Below are 18,385 nucleotides of genomic sequence, written 5' to 3'. Positions count from 1 at the left end.
ATGGCATAAATATTTATTTTCCTTTTTGGTTTTGTTTTTTCTCTTTATGTGTGTGTTTGTGTGAATGTATGCCATGTATGTATATGTGCCTGTGGAGGCCAGAAGAAGGTGTCAGGTCTGGAGATAGAGTCACAAGCGGTTGTTAGCTGTCAAACGGATGCTGGGAACAGAACTCGGGTACTGGCTCTTACCTGCTAAGCTGGCCCTCCTGCCCTTGCTCTTTCCTTTCTGACACAGAGGCTAGCCTGGAACTCACCACATGACCCAGGCTGGCACCATGGCTGACCCTGCCTCGCCGCTGGCCTGTCATGAATGCTATTTTCTTTGAGGTAAAGACATAGAATTTCAAGAGCAGCTTTCCTACTTGGCCAAAGGGCAGGTACAGAGAAAGGACATTTCTATGATGGGAACACGGAAATGAGGGGAGTGCAGGAAGGCTCTGGGTGCCCAAGCCCTCCACACAGTGTGTCTCTATGTGGCTATCTGCTGTGGCACCATAAGCTTGCTCAGCAGTAAGAAAGAATCGGGATTTGTGTCCAGAATCTTTTGGGCCAACGGGGCTCCAGGCTGGAGTGTGAGGCTATATTTTAATTCAAAGGACACAGGGGCCACCTATGAGTTATTGGGAAATGTGTAAGTTTTCTCATCCCTTTGCTCTGGCTTCCCAACTTTCTCAGTTCTCTGCTGCCTCAGTAAGCCCCACCTGTGCCCTTGGAAACCAAGGTGCTTTTCTTCTCTCTGGGATCGGGGTCTGCTTCTTCCGACTTGGCAGCCTTCACTTTTGATGGCCCTGCAGAGTCTGTAAAAGACACAGAGTCAGCAAAACAAACCTTGAGCCAAAGCAGAACAAGGCCCTGGTGACTCGGGGCACAGCCTGCACCCCAGTCTCTTGGCATCTTACCGTCTGTGACACCCGCCTTTGAAGCACACTCAGCCGCCTTCGGTTTCTTTGTTTTCTGTAAGAAGAAAGAAGCCACTGAAGGCGGTGGCGGTCTCAATGAGAACGTCCCCCAGGGGCTCAGTTACTGAGCACCTGGTCCCTAGTAGGTGGTGCTGTCTGCAAGTTTCTGGAACCTTCAGTGAGTGGAGAGTCACGAGTAGGTGGGCTTTGGGGGTGTACAGCCTCACCCCACTTCCACTTCACCCTGCTTCCAAGTGTGGATGGGGTGTGAGTTCTCAGTTTCCTGCTCTGCCGACATGCCTGCAGCTTGCTTGCCAAGCCTCCCAGCCATGATGGACTCTCCCTCTGGAACTGTGCGCCACAATAAACCCTTCCTTCTGTACGTTGCCTGGGTCATGGTGTTTTAGGACAGAGACAGAAGAGTAACTAACACAGAGGGCATGCTCTGAGGACACAGTGGCAGTGGGCCTGCCTAGGGCCCAGGGTCCTCTCTGGTGGCCGGACACCTCTCTGAGGATGACCTGTCTGCAGGCAAGCAGCTCTGCCCCACAAAGGGCTGAGTCCATATAGAGTTGCTGTTCAATTTAGCTTCATATTCTCAAAAGTTTTAAATGCAGACAATATACTTCAATGGTGAGTCAATGTCAGAGGTTGGAGATGTTGCTCAGTGACAGAGCACTCACCTGGTGTTCATGAGGTCTTGAGTTTGAAGTTTGATTCCCAACAGCACATACCACACACAAAAGGTCAATATTTCCAGTGATCATTGTACACAAAAGAGCAGGTAAGTAGTAACATAAACTCTACATGCGCAAACATATACAGAATCTCATTCACTCTGGGAAGTCAGTTTCAAAGCTGTCAAGCTGTGATGTTTGTTTAGCTATAAGGCTTGGGGGCTCACACTGAGGAATGTTTGCTGATTTAAACTTTAGATAATTCTCGTTAGAGTTTTAGATGCTTGGTTAGTATGATAGTTATTGGTCAGTCCCCAAAAGGCTGACCATTCTGAAATTCTATTCAATTGCACAAATGATCAGAAGGACTGTTCACAACTTTCTGTAAAATATCATTTCCATAAAAATCCAAAAAGGGGCACCAAAGAGATACAGCTAAGCCAGCAGAACACCCCATGTTTCATCACAGGGGGGCAAAGACTAGACCAGCAAGTTTGAGGCCAGCCTGGGCTTCATGAGACCCTGTCTCTAAAAAGTAAAACAAAATAATGATTTTGGAAATAATGGTTTGTTTGGAAGGCCTTCGTCTCTTATAAACACTGAGTAGAAGACCTTTCTTGGTGGTGGCCTTGAATGTGTGATATACACACAATGGGACTTAAAGCATCTGAAAACACACACAAGAAACTGAAACACACACATGAAATGCACACGTGCAAATCTGTGAAGGCTGCTGTCAGGACTAAGATGTCCCAGTGCAGAAGTACCAGTTGCAGAAAGCCGGGCATGGCTGCACACGGCTGTACCAGCACTGGTAGGCAGAGACTGGGAGCCTGGAAATTGGCTAGTCAGCAAGCCAAGGCGAAATGGTGGTCTTCTGGCTTGTCTAACGGTAACAGAACAGGGAGCAACAGAGGAGGACACCTGACATTGTGCTCTTGCTTCAAAGCTGGAGGCATGCAGAGGCGCTAAGCCCTGTGTGCAGGTAAGGATATTTGGGAAATATTTTGTATCTTGGTAGCAGTAGCTAAGGTGTTCAGGGCCTCTGCTGAGGAGGTGGCAGAGGGGATCTAGTCCCACTGGGCTTGCAGGACTTGGCAGGAAGCCTACGATGGGACAGTCACTCAGGGAGAAGAGCCAGGGCCCCATCAGCTCTCTGGCTGCTGCTTTCAGTACACAACACCGACCAAGGACAGCAAAGATGACAGTTGCTGTCTCTTTCAAAGACACTCCAGGCTTTGCTATGCTCTGATGATGGTAAGTGCAGAGTAATTTAGAAAAAGTAATTTTTTTAAAAAATAATATTTACATGTTAATTAAGTTATATGTATGAAATGAGGAAAGTCTAGGTGACAGTTTACAGATAAACAGAAGGGAAATATACAAGACAAGAAAGAAGAAAAAAGTAATTTACTAAATTTAAAATTTAGTAATTTAGAATTAACATATACACACATACAAATGTTTGATTTTTTTAACCTTCATACATAGCTTAAATGACCCAGTGACCCTCAGTATTTCTCAGTAATGCTGTTACCATCTTGTAAACAGTTGCACAGAGCATTTCTGTGGCATCTACTTTCAGAGTTGCCCACAATTCCTTGTGTTAGGGAACATTACACACACCATTTTCAAAGATGATAAAGAGAAATGAGAATGGATTTGGCTTCTCCTGAGAGTCTCTGTCCCATGTGCGACCGTCAGCCTTCCAAGCCTCACAGCAGTGAAGTACTGCACACCTAGGTGGTGTGACTCTGCTCACTCTTCTGTGATTAAACTGCACAAGCAAAGCTCGGAGACCTTTCCCATCACTGCAGCCTGACCCCCAGGATGACACTGGCAGCTGTAGGCAGTTTAATGCCAGCACTCCCCTCCAGCGTGTCCTTACACTGCTACTATCCAGTTCCAACACTCCAGCATTTACCCTTGGTTTGGTTTCAGTGCTGGGATCAAACCCATGACTCTGCAAAAGAGGCAGGTGTTCACCACTGAGCCACACTCTGGCCCTTGGGTCTCCATACTGGCCTCCAACTCTCCCTCTTGACTCTACCTTAGGAGGATGGGATTACAGGTGTGCCACATCTAGATTTTCCACTTCAGTAAAAACAAAGGTTAGGTTAGGCCCAAGTTTTCCTTGAGCCTAACCTTTCTATTAAAAAAAAAAAAAAAAATTACATCCCCAACAAATTCCATTGCTTTGCATACCAACTTAAAAAACATTCAGTGCCGGGCGGGGGTGGCACATGCCTGTAATCCCAGCACTTGGGAGGCCTAGGCAGGTGGATCTCTGTGAGTTCGAGACCAGCCTGGTCTACAGAGCTAGTCCAGGACAGGCTCCAAAGCTACAGAGAAACCCTGTCTCGGAAAAAACAAAACAAAACAACACAGCACCTCCTCCACAAGCCTCATTTCATTGCAGGTTGCTGAGGACGTGGGATCTTCAGATTTGCTGGGATGCTGGTGGCTTCTACTCTTGCCTTTGCAATTATGGAAATGGAGTATTGAGTCCTCCTATGTCTGTTTCTTCACTGGGGACAGAACCTAGGGCTCCAGACTCTACTACCGAGTCACAGCCGCAGTCCATGTGTACTCCTAAAATCAACAACTCCCTTTCCTGAGGGTTCACTAATGCCAAACTCTGTGCAAGCACTTGACAGGTACCCTTTTAAAATCTCCCCTACACCATCATGCCCTGAGCAGAGGAAGGCCAACGTAGCCAAGCCCTGAATCTCTTTCTAGAGGCTAGGCCTCCTGGGTTGACAAAACTCAGCCATGTGTCCCCCAAGTCCCCCCAAGTTCTGCTAAGGCAGTAGAATAGCTTGCAATGGGCCCTGGGGCAGAAGTGAAGCCCCCTCATTACCTTCTCCAGCTTGGCCCGCAGCCGCCTTTCCTCCATCCTTTTCTTCAGCAACTCCACATCCTCCTTGGTGCCATTGAGCACAATGACATCATCCTCCTGGAAGGCAGCCCCACACTGGAAGGCAAAAAGGAAAGTTGGTTAGCACAGGAGGGGAGGTATGGAGGGCCTGCTCTTAACTCAGCGCTGGCCCCAGACCTTGCTGCTCCTGCTGCATCTCAGCCTGTATCTCAGATCAGCCGCTCTCAGTTCTGGCCCAAGAGGTCCATGTGCCCAGAACAACATAGCCTGACTGCCCCACCCTGGAGGGTTCCAACATAGATAGTTGATAGGGTGACTCACATACTGGACTTTGTACACACTGGTCCGTGCTGGACACCTGTAACCTCTGACTGACCGGCCTGGGTGAAGACCCTGACTGAGCATGGGACCACCCGATGTTGTTGCACTGTGGTGCTGGGGGGGAGGGAGGTCACTCTGTGTGAGCTCACTCACCCTTCCCCTACCACGCTGCTGTGTACCCACAGCACACCATGGCAACAGGCCTAGCTGGGAACACAAGTATCTGCTAACTTCTGATAGTCTTTCCAGAACATTCTAAGTGTAAGGGTTGACTCCAGACACATTTTGGCAGGACAAGATTGAGCGTGTCCTAGCATCTCAATGGTGTCCTGGAGGCAGGGGTAGACACTTGTTGGTGTCCACTCTCAGCTCTACCTGTTGCACACATGCTCATATTCACAGACTGTAACCAAGCCAGCTACCTCCTCGGAGGGGCCACCTGCAAACCCATCAAGGCTCCTGTGAGGAGGTCCTAGGCTCAGTGTCAGCACACGGCAGGAAGAGAGACAGAGAGAGCAAGGCTCTCCTCCGTGAACTGAGGTTTTTGCTCTGGGGTCTCCAGGTCCCCTTGACTTAGGGTCCACCTCTCCGGCCCAGTCCTCCTCAGGGGTGGAGGTCTAACCCCAGGAAAGAGACCCTCAAGGACACCATATGGTCTGGAGACAATCTGGCTGTCACAGCTGGGAAGAGATGTCACTGCCACACTCTAAAAAAGCTAATAAACATCCTGACCAAGGTCTCTGGCACCCCACCTTTCAGGTCAGGGTCTGCTCCTTCTACAGGGTTTCCCTGAGAACTGCTGCTGATTGATGACATTTGCTTTGACTCACAGAGCTCTGAGGAATGACCTGAGGGAGGAGAGGTACCCACTGAAGTGAAGAACTTTCATTCTCAGCCACCATGACAGGCAGGGAGGTGGGGAGGAAGAGCCTCTGGGCAGGTGGTCGCATGGGAAGTCCTGGGCCAGGGGACACTTGGTAAACAATCCCTCCATGGGGGAGGGAGGCCTTTTCCTTGGAGAGGGATGGAAAGGGATCTTTCTGGAACTGAGTGAGGTGGGAAGGAAGGCCCAAGGGACTGGAGGTGCACTCTGGTGTAAATAACCCTCCTGAGGGCCTCTCTGCAGAGTGCAGGAGGCGGGACCCTTAGAGCAGGATCACGCCTCCCTGCTGGGATCTCAGCTGCTGTTTCTTTCCAGAGGCACCTTGACATCCCTGCTTCTTATTTTTGTTTTTAACACCAGAGGAGATGCTGCCAATGTATTTCACAATTGAAAAGCTTGGCAAAAACTTGTCAAAAAAAGACTGAACTTGAATTTTGTGAGGATGGAATTTGCAGTCAAGGAATAAGACTGCCATGTCTTAGGGTTTCCATTGCCATGATAAACACACATGTCTAAAAGCAACTTGTGAGCAAAGGGGTTATTTCGGCTCACAACATTCAGGTTGCACTCCACCAGTGAGGGAAGTTAGGGCAGGACCTGCAGGCAGGAACTGAAGCAGAGGTGGCAGAGGAAGCTGCTTCCTTCTACCATCCAGAACCACCCACGGGGTGGGACACACACACACAGGGACAGGGACATCACCCCCAAGTGACCTGGGCCCTTCCACAGCACACCAAAGTTCCTGATTCACAGAAGAAACTGCCAGACATTCTACAGGACATGGGGAGAAACGACTGATGAACTTTGCCAGAATGGGTGGAACAGTCCTTAAAATGTTCTGCTTCACTGAAAGCTATGCCAGAGACTCTAGACCTGAGGCTGAAGATGGATGCCCCAACATTGCAGAGGAACTTTGGGTGACTGTCCAGGCAGCCAATAGTGTCCATCATTTCTAGAGTTTTGGAAGTTGCTTGCAATGCACTTTTTGTTTACTTAAATAATATTACATCCTTCTGGGTCTATGATGGAGCTGAAGACTAGATAGTTTTAATTATAGTTTTCCTTAGTTCTGATAAAAGATAAATTAGATATGAAACTTTAGACTCACAAATATAAGATAGAATATTTTCTTTAATTTTGCCAAATACAAATAGACTAGCTATTGTAACTGTAATTCTTGCTTGATAACTGTTTTTTAATATATATTTTACTATGTTAAAGTTAACACCTTTCTTTTTTGTTAGACAGAAAAGGGGAAGTGCTGTGGGATGTCTGTCTGCATGCTGTGAATATGTGTGGCTCCCACTGGATAATAAATAAAGCTGTTTCAGCCTATGGCAAGAAAGCTTACAACCAGGCAGGAAATCCAAGCAGAGATACAGAGAGAAGAGTGGAGTTGGGAGAGACACCAGTCTGCTACTGAAGGAGCAACATGATGCCAGCAGACTGGTAGTGCCATGGCCACACAGCAACATATAGATTAATAGGAATAAGTCAATTTAAGATGAAAGTTAGCTAGCCAGAAGCCGAAGCCATAGCCCATATAGTTTATAATTAATATAAGCCACTGAGTGATTATTGTATAAGCATCTGTGGGACTGTGGGGCTGGGTAGAACTGGAGAAATTTCCAGCTACAAATAAATGGCTTAGTGGTAAGGATGTATACTGCTCTTGCTAAAGACTCAGGTTTAGTCCCCAGCACCCATATGGTGGCTCATCACCTGTAACTCTAATTCCAGAGGCTCTGACAGTCTCTTCTGACCTTGTGGGTAATAAACAAGTCTACAATTGCAGCAGGAAGGAGACTGGGACAGGCCGCCATGAGCTCAGGCCCAAACAAACAAAATGAAGCACTCTCCTCCAAAATACCCCCAAAGATCCATTAACACTCAGTGACATTAACTGCTTGGGCCTAAACTAGGTAGGACTGTCCCTCAAGATGTGGAGGGCTCCTCCAGGCCACATGACCAATTCTGGCCTGGGGGGTGTCCTTACACCTGACCCTGGGATGTTGGGGATTGGTTCATCCTAAGGTAAGACAAACCAAGGAAGCAGCCAGCCATGGCAGCACCAGCTCCTCTTCATGGAGGAAGATCTAGGGACGGACACCTTTGGTGGAGGAAGAGCACACTGATGCACAGGCAGAGACGGCTCATGGAAACCAATCCACATTTTGTTATTAACAACTTTTTCTCCTTTCCTTTCACTGAGACAGGCTCTCACTCTAGGCCAGGTTAGTCGAGAACTACATAATTTAAGCTGGCCTGGAACTCATGGAAATTCTCCTGCCTCGGTCTCCCAAGTGCTGGGATGACAGGAGAGAACTACTGTGCTCAGATCGTAAATCTCACTTGTAGCCCAGGCTAGCCTGCACCGTTAAGTCGTGTGCACATGTCTGCCTGCTCTTTCAAGAGTCTTGCTAGATAGAAGCAGAACCCCAACACGTGGAAGCCGAGACCCCCACACTGGACTTGCTCTCCCACCTCAAAGGCTTGATGGGGGCTAGGCCTGAAGTTCACCGAGACTCTGCTAGCTACCTCACCTAGACCTCTTTCTAAAGCAGCTGTGACAGCTGTTCCATAACACACTTGTGTCTTAGGGTTGCTTCTCCCTGAGGTGAAGACGCCACCCACCCACCCTGCCATCTTAGGAATCTAGAAACAGGAGGACAAGTCTCCCGTGCTGCACTGTGGGGGAAGCCTACACCTGATGCATGCATGAGCACTCTACCCAGGTGTGCATGCAGTATGGTGACCTAACCCTTTGCACTGCTCTCCTAAAAACAGGTATGTCAGGCCAGTGAGATGGCTCAGCAGGTAGACACTTGCTGCCAAACCTCATAGCCTGAGCATAATCCGTGGAACCTACAAGGGGGAAGAACTGACCTTTGCAAACCATCCTCTGCCCTCCACTCATGCTCAGTGGCAGGTGGGCACATGCGCACACGTGTGTACACATACGTGTACACACACACACACACACACACACACACACACACGTAGTAATAAACAAGTTTATGAATGAATGGGAAAAATTAGATCTATCTGGAGTAAACCTAAATACAGACAAGTGTCAGAAAAATCAGTCTCCTGTCTTACAGAGAATATTTTGTTGTTTTGTTTTTGTTTTTGGGACAGTGTCTATGTAGCCTTGGCTGGCCTGGAGTTCACTATGTATGTTAACTGGGAATTCAGAGATTCACCTGCCTCAGTCCCCCACATGCAGAATGCTGGGATTAAAGCTCGTGCTACCATGCCTGGCTTTGAAGAGTATTTTAGGACTTGCCCCATCTTACAAAACATCAGCCCAGCTAGCAGCTTTCTGAGTTTGGGGGTTGATGATCTTTGCCCGGTACAGAGTGTGATGTTCAGAGTGAGACGGCCAGCCACTGCTGCAGAGTCCAGAGACTACACACCCCTCTGGGCTGCGGCTCTCGGTCAGCACCTTGTATTTATGTCTATGTCTACTCCCCTGCCCCTCTTTTTTCCTGGCAGGTGTACAATCCTGAATAATTCTCAGGGATCAAATACAGAAGCTTTTTTTTTTTTTTTTAAACCAACGTGTCAGGATCAACAAGAATACAAGTCCCTAGGGATGCAAAGGCAAGCCAGCTTGCCAGGTAACTCTAAGAAGCAGGAGCCGCAGCCATCCGAGTCGGTCAGAAGAAAGGTGGCTGGGCCAGCACTCGCCCAGGTTCCCTCCAGAAACAGAACTGCACCTGGTGAGTGTGTCTCTAACAGCATGGGGAGGGGCGGTGGACAGCGGGGCAAGCAGGTGTAAGTTCTGAAGGCAGCAGGGCTTTCTCAGCTGCCTGTGACTGTAAACACAGTAACAGTGACGGATGGCAGGCAGGCATCATTTCCCCTCAAAAACAGTTCCATGGTTTCTGGCTTCGAGCCAAAGAAAACCATGGTGGACTATTTCTACAGCAAGTGGCAGATGACATTTCACAGGTGTTAACATGCCAGCGGGTGTTAACCCTGATTTAGGTGAGTCAGCCTGGAGGCCACAGGCAAAGCCTCTGTTCTTATTGGGGCAGGATTGAAAATGAGCTGGCAGCTGTGCTTGTTCTGAGGGACACCTCAACAGCAGCACACCTCTGCTGACACATGGCTGAACCAGTACACAGGGCTTAGGTGTAAGCACACTATGAACTAGACACCCACCTATGGGCAGCTGAACAGTCTGTGGGTTCAAAAAGCCCAACTAACACGTGTGACTAGCAGTCTACAGAAACTGACGTTCAGGGTGCTGTGGACACTGTCCTGAGCCCAGGGACAACAAAGACGACAGAAGAGAACCTGCCCTGTTGTGGCTACAGGGACTTGAGTCACCATGCTTAGAAAGTAGCTCCGAGGGAACTCTGTCACACCGGGTCTGGACTAATCAAGTACCAGGCTGGCAACCATCCCAGACTGTGGAGAAGGAGAATGGACACTTGTAGCACTCAGCTTGCCTGGGTCCGCAGTGCATCCTCAGCCTTCAGGATGAGCACTATGCTCTCAGTGTGAGACATGAAATAAAGAGCTGGGCTTTGAAAAGCCGGGCGATGGTGGTGCACGCCTTTAATCCCAGCACTCAGGAGGCAGAGACAGACAGATCTCTGTGAGTTCGAGGCCAGCCTGGTATACAAAGTGAGTTCCAGGAAAGGCACAAAGCTATACAGAGAAACCCTGTCTCGAAAAACCAAAAAATACAAATTTTGGGTTTGGGATTTAGCTCAGTGGTAGAGTGCTTGCCTAGCAAGCACAAGGCCCTGGGTTCAATCCTCAGCTCAAAAAAAGAGTTGGGCTTTGGAAGTAAAGCTTGAGGAAACTCTCTGAATGCTGCTGATCAAATGAATAGACTTCTCAAAAGGAGTAACAAAATACTAAATGGAAGCGGTGGACAGGCTGGTACTGAAACAGGGGCATCTGGGCAGTGTTGCAGTCAGGCCCAGTGTCTGCTGGGCTGAGGACAAGGGGGAAGGCGAAAAGAAAACCCAGCTTGATCTCGCTCACCTGCAAAAGGCAGAAAACCACGCAGGCCAGGGAGCACACTGAACGACCCTGGGCTATCTCGGGGCCTGTCTTCCTTTAATTCTGTAAGTGGCGGGAAGAGGAGTCCCTGGGGCTTGGCTACAGCAAGAGGTTTATGGGGGCACACTTGCCAACGCAGGCAGCGGAGAACCAAGCAGTTCCTCAGCTGCCTTCCTGGCAATGGCTACCACGCCAGTAGAAGTGCACCAAGGTGGATTGTGTACCTTGTTCAAAATTCCTAAGCTTTAGCTGGGTGTGGTGACCCGCCCTTAATCCCAGTACAGATCTCTGTGATTTCAGGGCCAGCATGGTCTACACTGTGAGTTCCAGGACAGCCAGAGCTACATGGTGAGACTATGTCTCCAAAACCAAACCAAACTGAAAACCATGCTTATGAAGGTAGACCTTGCATGCTTTATCAATTCTTGCAGAAGAGACCCTAAGGTTTGATGCTTTGTGGCAATTAGATGTCACTGAGGCTGTGTGTGACCCAGCATCCAGGGCAGTTCCAAGCATGTTAGGTGGTAAGAAGCTACCGTGAAAATGGGGTATTTCAAATGTCCACAACAGAGCTCTCAAGGCTGTGAAACTTGAGAGCCCAGAGAAGCTCAAAGCTGGTGTGCCTGCTCCCAAGTCACATCCCAGGGAAAGACCTACGCAAGGCCATTCGCATGAGAATATGACTTCTGTGGCACCCGAGAGTCAGGATTCACAAACAGCAAGACCTCTTGAGGCAAAGCCTGACATCTTGCCTGGACAGCTTGCCCCTCTAAACGCAGAAGGACAAACACAGCATGCAGCAGCCCTCTATGAATGCGCCCTCAGCACTGTCTGCTGCAGCTGCTCATGGACCTACTGAGGTTCTAGACAAATCACCACGTTGGCATCAAGAGACATCACTACCCACCTTGATTTTAATCCCTAGAAACAATTCATCAGCTCATTCAACAGGCTTACCTTTGTAGCCACAAACTCTCTCTTAATTTGTCCTTCCAATCCTTTATGGAAAGATTCGGACTCAATATAATGGGGAAAGGTGTAAATACAGGGGAATAACTCATGAGTGTGTGCTCAGCAGTGACAGTCATCAGGGACGCACGGTGAGACCGCAGGGAATTGCCCCTTGCAAGCCAATTAGGATGGTTCCGATGGAAATGGAGTACTGACAACTGCAGTGTAGCCTCTCTCCCTGCAGCTGTCCTGCCGGGCAAAGCCCAGAGTGTGGCTATCCACCCAACATGCGAGGCAGCCATTTCACCATCACATTCCTTTGAGACAGACAAAAACATCTGTCTTCTCAGACTCGTGCACAGTGCTTTTTTTTTGTAATAATGAGAAGTTGAAAATGGCAAAGGAGTCCATCAACAGCTGAACAAATAAATTGAGCACAACTACAGGATGGAGCATCACTCAGCAATGATAAAGAACGAATGGAAACTGCAGTGAGGAGGCAGACTCTCCGGGTCCTTATCCTAACTAGGAAAGGCACACCCACCCCCAATCCATTGCATGAGTCCACTTATAGCACATCACAGGCTCCAGGGACACAGAGACACACACATGGCTGTTGCAGGATGGGGTAGAAAGACAGATGGCTTTCTGGGGCATAAGGAATCATAGGGTGAAACTTGCCCTGATGTGGTACTAGTTTCAGATTACACCCAGGTGTGCTGCAGGCACCTGCAGGTCAGTGACTTGGGAGCCTGAGATCTTAAATCCATGAGTTCAAGGTCAGCTTGGATAACATAACAAACCCTTCTACAAAAAAGAAAGAAAGCACCCAATAAACCAAGGTCTGTTCAAATGGCATTCCCCATCTGCCTATCTACCTACCTAGTCATCTATGGATCACTTGAACTTGCTGTGTAGCCAAGGATGACCCTGAACGTCTGCCCTTCCTGTCCCCACCCTCCAGTGCAGAGATAACAAACATGCAACACCACACCTGGCTCATGCAGTGCTGGGGATGGAGCCCTGGGCCTCATGTATGCCAGGCAGACACTCTGCCCACTGAGCTGGCATCCCTAGCCCCAGGTGATGTACTTAAGAAGATACGGTTAATGTGCTTCAGGGGAGTTGTGGGGAGCGTTACCCTACTCTAAATGTTCTCTATTGTTCCTGCAGGAAACTGAAAGGAAACCATCTCAAGCTGTGGTGATGGGAAGGCACTGAGAGCTCAAAGCATGAGCCAGCTCCGGACCCCAAAGGCTGGACTTGCGGCATGCGGAGTGATCTGCGCCTTCATCTTTCTTTACTCACGGAACCCAGGTCCCGAGGAGGCTGAGGAGGAGCCCACCCCCCTGGCCGTGGTGGAATGTGGCTTCTATCCAGATGAACTGTGCTCAGCTTTATTTGAAGGGAAAAAGGCAGCCCCCCAAATTGCACAATTCTGCAAACCCCCTCACAATTCTGAAATACTTGCTCTTTTGCACACATCCAGAAACTGTTCCAGGATGGCCCAGGGGCTGCATTTCATAACCAGACCCCTGTCTGCAGAAGAGGGGAACTTCTCTTTGGCGTATGTTATAAGTGTTCATAAGGAGCTGGCCATGTTTGTGCGGCTTCTCAGAGCAATTTACGCACCTCAGAATGTCTACTGTGTCCACATTGATGAAAAGGCCCCAAAGAAGTTTAAGAGTGCCATGCAAACCTTCGTAAACTGTTTTGAAAACGTCTTTATTTCATCAAAGACACAGAAGATGGCTCATGATGGCCCTAGGAGGCTGCAGGCAGAGATTAACTGCATGAGAGACCTCGTCCACTCCACACCTGAGTGGCAATATGTTATGAATCTCTGTGGACAGGAATTCCCAATCAAAACCAACAAAGAAATTATTCACTACATCAGAACCAAGTGGAAGGGTAAAAACATCACTCCTATGATGATCCAACCCCCAAACACCAGACCCAAGACAGGCCAAAGGCCCCCTGAGCCTAACCCTGAAGAAAATACCTACATATCTCCAAATATAAGGTTCAAACAAAAACCACCCCATAACCTAACGGTTTACTCAGGAAGCGCTTATTACGCACTTACGAGAAAGTTTGTAGGGTTCATCCTGACTGATCCCCGTGCAAAAGACATGCTCCAGTGGTCCAAAGACATCCAGAGCCCAGAGCAGCACTACTGGGTGACCCTGAACCGGCTGACAGGTAAGCTAACTCCACAGTGTGGGTGCTGCTCAGGGAAGAAGGCAGCAGGGGCTGACTCTTTACTGTCTTGCTGTGGCTTCCTACAGGGCCTGCATCTCACAAGGCCTCCACCTGGAGACCAGGGTGGCCTCTGGTTCAAGGGGTGGAGTTAGGGAGACAGTTCTGTCACGTTCCCATTAACATGGACATGGCTCATTCTGTCTCCTCCAGTAGAACCTTCTGGATATCATGGGCATAAATGTTTGGAAAAATCTGCACTATTTTTCATTCACTTGGTAATGTTACTGGATAGTCACTACAGCCCAGCATTGTGCTAAGGGCTCACATCTGTCCGTCACAGTTCTTGGGAAGTTGAGGCAGGGGGCTGCTGCACAATACAGCCTGGGCTACAGAGTGAGTTCTTAACTAGAAAATAGAAAAAGAAACACCCCCCGCCCCGTGCGCCAAATATGAAGACTAATGTCTATGGCAACGCATTTATTAAATCATGTTCGAGAAAAGCCAGCTGGTTCCTTCAAAGAGTGCTACTTCAAGCATGGTTGCCTACATCCATCAGTAGATAACACTCTTGTAAACAGGGACCTGGCAGAAATGGTCTTGGACCATTCTATGATCTTTCATACTTACTGCAGCAAGCTTTGTTCCCACATTACCTACAAGGGCTGTTAGAGGAAAACAGCCCAGAGCCACAGCACAGTCCTGAGGGCACTTTACACACATCCAGTGAGTTCTGAGAGACACTCTCAAAGGGCGGAAAGTGCAGTGCAGGGCTCTGGGGACACTGGCCTTCGTCACCACAATGCCCTGACATGCACTGCACAGATTTTTCCTCCCAGTGACCTCATCCCAGGAAGGGCAATGGCAGTGTAGAGCTGACACCACACAGCCGGAGGTGCATTCTGCAGTGTACCCTGATTTTGTCTCTCCCTCAGACGCTCCAGGTGCCACACCAGATGCTGTCTGGGAAGGAAACATTCGAGCCACTAAACAGAGAATGGAGGAAGGAAATGGTCACAAGGGATGTACAGGTAAAGACTCAACAGCAGCCTGCACCTGCGTGTGGAGCGCTGGAATTAAAGATTTGTGCCATCATGTCTGGTTCACGCAGGGCTCAGGGCACCCAAGCAGCTCTTGGGGAGCTCTTGCTGCAGAAGTGCCTTTCTGGTTTGCTCTGGTAGATTCTCTCCCAGGAACCATGAATTCTCCCACTTTCTGGTGTCCCAGAGGTCTGAGTCACAGAAGGAAAGGAGTGTAGACAGCTTTGGGGGAATCATTACGTCACTGCACAATGCTAAGGAGTGAACAGATGGTCAGTGAACAGATAGTCAGTGCAGAGTCCGCATAAGTGGGGTGTGTACTTATGTTGGAGACAAGTCACAGGCCACACAGGCTGACTATCGAGGGGGCCTGTAGCACAGCACAGCACCCCTTTTGGGCACTGCCATTTGTCCACAAGCAGCTTCCTAACCACAGTACCAGCTACCACACAAGGACATCCTCCCTTTAAACACTGCACTTGGGTACGGACTCTGATTAGGACAGTAAACCAGACACACAAAACAAGCCAGGTTCCCCCATTCTCCCTATTTAAGACTGACCTAAAATAAACAAGTTATAAGGGGGTGGGGGTGCCAAGTCTGATGCCCAAGTAGCTAAAAGATGAGTAAATAAAGTTGTCCCGACAGTGCCAGTCAGAGAGTGGGGAGATAGACTCTCACTGTGTAGACCAGGCTAGCCTGCCTGGAGCTCAGAGACCTGCCTATCTCTACCTCCTGGGATTAAAAGCATATGCCACCATGCCTGGTTAGAACACTTTGGTCTGGTTGTTTTTTAAAGGTAGACAGTGTAATGCAGTAAGGAGCTAGTGACAGCTACGGCAGGCCCTCTCCCTCCCTTTCTCTCTCTCACAAAGACCCTCATCCTCCTGAGCTACACCACCAGACCCTTTTCATCTCTTTCTTTTGACACAGCTTTTTGCTGTGTAGCTAGGCTAGCCTTAAACTCATGATTCTCCTGCCTCAGCCTCCAAGTGCTGCTGATTATAGGTGAGTGGCCACACTACACAGCTTTCAGATTCTAACTCCATGACCTTTCAGGCTTCTCCTTGGCTGCGGGTAGTTCAACAGGAAGGTCTAGCATAGAAAGTCATCAACTCTTTTTATTAGTTCTTCTGAGTAAAGCTTGGTACAAGTGTAAGTAATTAAAATAGGAATCAGACCCAAGGCTCATTCGGTCCAGACTGGCCTGGTACTAACTCTACCCCCAAACTCATGGCAATTCCTCTGCTTCAGCCCCCCAAGTGTTGTGATTTACAGGCAGGAGCCTCCATGCTCCTGGGCACTATTTATTCTAAATAGCAGCACTATTTAGTGGCTCTTGCCATTTAGAACGCCCCCCAAATACTAGCCCAAAGGTGAAATTCCCTTCCTTATAAACTCAAAATCCAGCCTTGGAGACGGCTCACAGTTACAGGATGCTACGAATCTTGAACTCTGTGCAGGAGCCCTCCAGCCGACACTGGTGGAGGTGTACACCACTTACTTGTACCAGGAATGAACTGGTGGGGAGTGGGCAGTTAAATTTCTGTTTCTTTCCACAGGCCAGGATGCCCAAGACACTTGTGTCTACGGCCTGGGAGACCTGCCTTGGCTTGTCCAATCGCAGACTTTGTTTGCCAAGTTTGAGCCGTCAACAGACCCACTGGTGGTGGCATGCCTAGAGAGGCGGCACAGACTCAAAGCCCTACGGCAGGCGGAAGTCCCCACAGAGCCACACTGGCAATTTCCCAGGGAAACACACTTCAGCAGTCAACCCCACCACTAAGGGACACTTTTGCCAGGCACCGTTTCAACTCCTGGATGCGAATTAGTTCAAACATGAACACAGACACCAGCTCCTGGCCAGACTGTACTCCTGACTCTAGGCAGGAAGAGATCACAAGAGGAAAATGCCTGGGGCTGTGGCTGGGGACTGCAAATCAACACCTGGAATGCCCAGTGCTTCAGTGAGCAGCTGCTGAAGGCTGAATCTCTCCACTTGATGAACCCAGTTCACGGTGGAGTAACCATCAGGCAGCCTTGTTCTGAGGGCCTGGAGACCCTGTGTAAGAGGCTGGAGGACAGCACAAAGCCCCACCCATAAGGAAGCCATGCTTCTCTAGAGTTGTCCCTGTCGGGTAAGAACAGCACAACTTCGTTCTAGAAAATTCCAGAAAAACATCTAGGGGATTCCTTCTCTGGGTAAAAAGAATTATTCCACAGTAGGAACACAGCTAAGAGCTGCCTGGAGTCTATATAGTCTTGGTCTGTCTTCTTCTTCTTCCTGCCATGTCGGATGGCCCACACTGGTACATGCCATCACCACAGAAGAATGTGGAGAGAGATGGAGAAGCCACTCTTGACTTTTAATTAGTTTGTAAAGTTAGTTAATTCATGTGACAAACAGCCAAAACCCTGGCCTTAGCCATCCTGGTGGCAGATGCAGATCTTCCCCAACTCTTCTACTGCCACTGTTAGGGAAACTGACATATACACTCTTCCTTGTATATATACAGTGTCCTCGGTGGCATAAAGACTGACATGTTCACCTGTCTTATGTGTATGAATGCTTTGCCTGCATGTGTAGATGTGTACTACATGTCCATGGAACTGGAGTTACAAATGGTTGTCAGACACCATGTAGTGCAGGGACTTGAACTCAGGTCCTCTGCAAGGACAACCAGTGCTCTTAACCACTGAGCATCTCTCCAGCCTGGAAATTTTTTTTTTTTTTTTTTTTTTTTTTTAAAGTAGGAGCCCAGGAAAGGAAACTAACACACACTCTAAAAATCAAATTTCAGCACTGTAAGTAAACTAAGGCTTCCCCACACAGAGATGAGATCACACCCGGTGATGTGGCCTGGAAAGTGAGAATAGAATGAGAGATCTTAAAGGCAGACAACTATAAATCAACTTTAAGTGACATATGTAAGATTAAAGCATTTCCCCTTACTGTACTGAAAATGTTAAGCTACCCTTGACCTCTTAGATGGCAGTGTGCTTACTACAAGACATGAGACACACAGGAGGAACACAACCGGTATTCTGGCTAGTTATCTGGTTACTGGATAACTAGCCCCTGCTCTTCTCTGGGTGCCGTTCTCTGAAGGCAAAGTACACACCATGTTATGCAGTGTGACCAAAGTGAGCTGGAGCTTCTGAGTGTTTATTTCAGTATTACTGTGTGTATGGTGTGTGAGTGTCTCAGACTCCTTTTCGAAGGCTCCTTGAAGTGAAGTGTCATCACGTGACTGGGTTCTAACCAGTGGAATGTGAGATGCTCCAGGGACAAGTTGCAGGTCTGACCCATAAAAACTTCCCAAGGGAGACTCTCTTTCCTTCCCTCAAGTCAAGGGAGGATAGGAGGGAAGAACTGCCCAGCTGGGATTCTCTGCTGGGCACTTGGTACCTAGGGATGGTTCCCGTACTGATCCAACCTTCTACCAATGTACTCGTTAGGAAACTTCACACTTGAAGTCTGGTCCCTGTTAACAACCTGACTCCATTTATTGCCTT

General features: G+C 48.7%; 2 protein-coding genes across 3 annotated transcripts in view; one reads left to right on the top strand and one right to left on the bottom strand.

The window, feature by feature from the left end:
• The window catches only part of Rtf2 (replication termination factor 2), a 31,219-nt gene that overhangs the window by 3,417 nt on the left and 9,417 nt on the right, over positions 1 to 18,385 (bottom strand). For both annotated transcript variants that reach the window (XM_036185997.1, XM_036185998.1), the window contains exons 6-8: positions 4,439 to 4,552; positions 902 to 956; positions 704 to 799 (exon numbers count right to left, since the gene is read on the bottom strand). In XM_036185997.1, the coding sequence (XP_036041890.1) occupies positions 704 to 799; positions 902 to 956; positions 4,439 to 4,552 (265 nt within the window). The remainder of the gene's footprint in view (positions 1 to 703; positions 800 to 901; positions 957 to 4,438; positions 4,553 to 18,385) is intronic.
• Positions 12,863 to 16,655, top strand: LOC118582867 (beta-1,3-galactosyl-O-glycosyl-glycoprotein beta-1,6-N-acetylglucosaminyltransferase 7-like). The gene is made up of 3 exons (XM_036185996.1): positions 12,863 to 13,832; positions 14,765 to 14,860; positions 16,432 to 16,655. The coding sequence occupies exons 1-3, from the start codon at positions 12,863 to 12,865 to the stop codon at positions 16,653 to 16,655; spliced, it is 1,290 nt and encodes a 429-aa protein (XP_036041889.1).

This window comes from Onychomys torridus, chromosome 4, assembly GCF_903995425.1.
Source record: "Onychomys torridus chromosome 4, mOncTor1.1, whole genome shotgun sequence".
In the NCBI taxonomy this organism is placed as follows: Eukaryota; Metazoa; Chordata; class Mammalia; order Rodentia; family Cricetidae; genus Onychomys; species Onychomys torridus.
The sequence above is the reverse complement of the archived record's forward strand: the minus strand, read 5'-3'. Positions and strand labels throughout refer to the sequence as shown.

Bases quoted from the DNA above. Each gene is read 5' to 3' on its own strand.
- LOC118582867 (XM_036185996.1), top strand. From the start codon at position 12,863: ATGAGCCAGCTCCGGACCCCAAAGGCTGGACTTGCGGCATGCGGAGTG. The intron at 13,833-14,764 runs GTAAGCTAACTC...TCTCTCCCTCAG, and splicing joins GACCCTGAACCGGCTGACAG to ACGCTCCAGGTGCCACACCA. The intron at 14,861-16,431 runs GTAAAGACTCAA...TTCTTTCCACAG, and splicing joins TGGTCACAAGGGATGTACAG to GCCAGGATGCCCAAGACACT.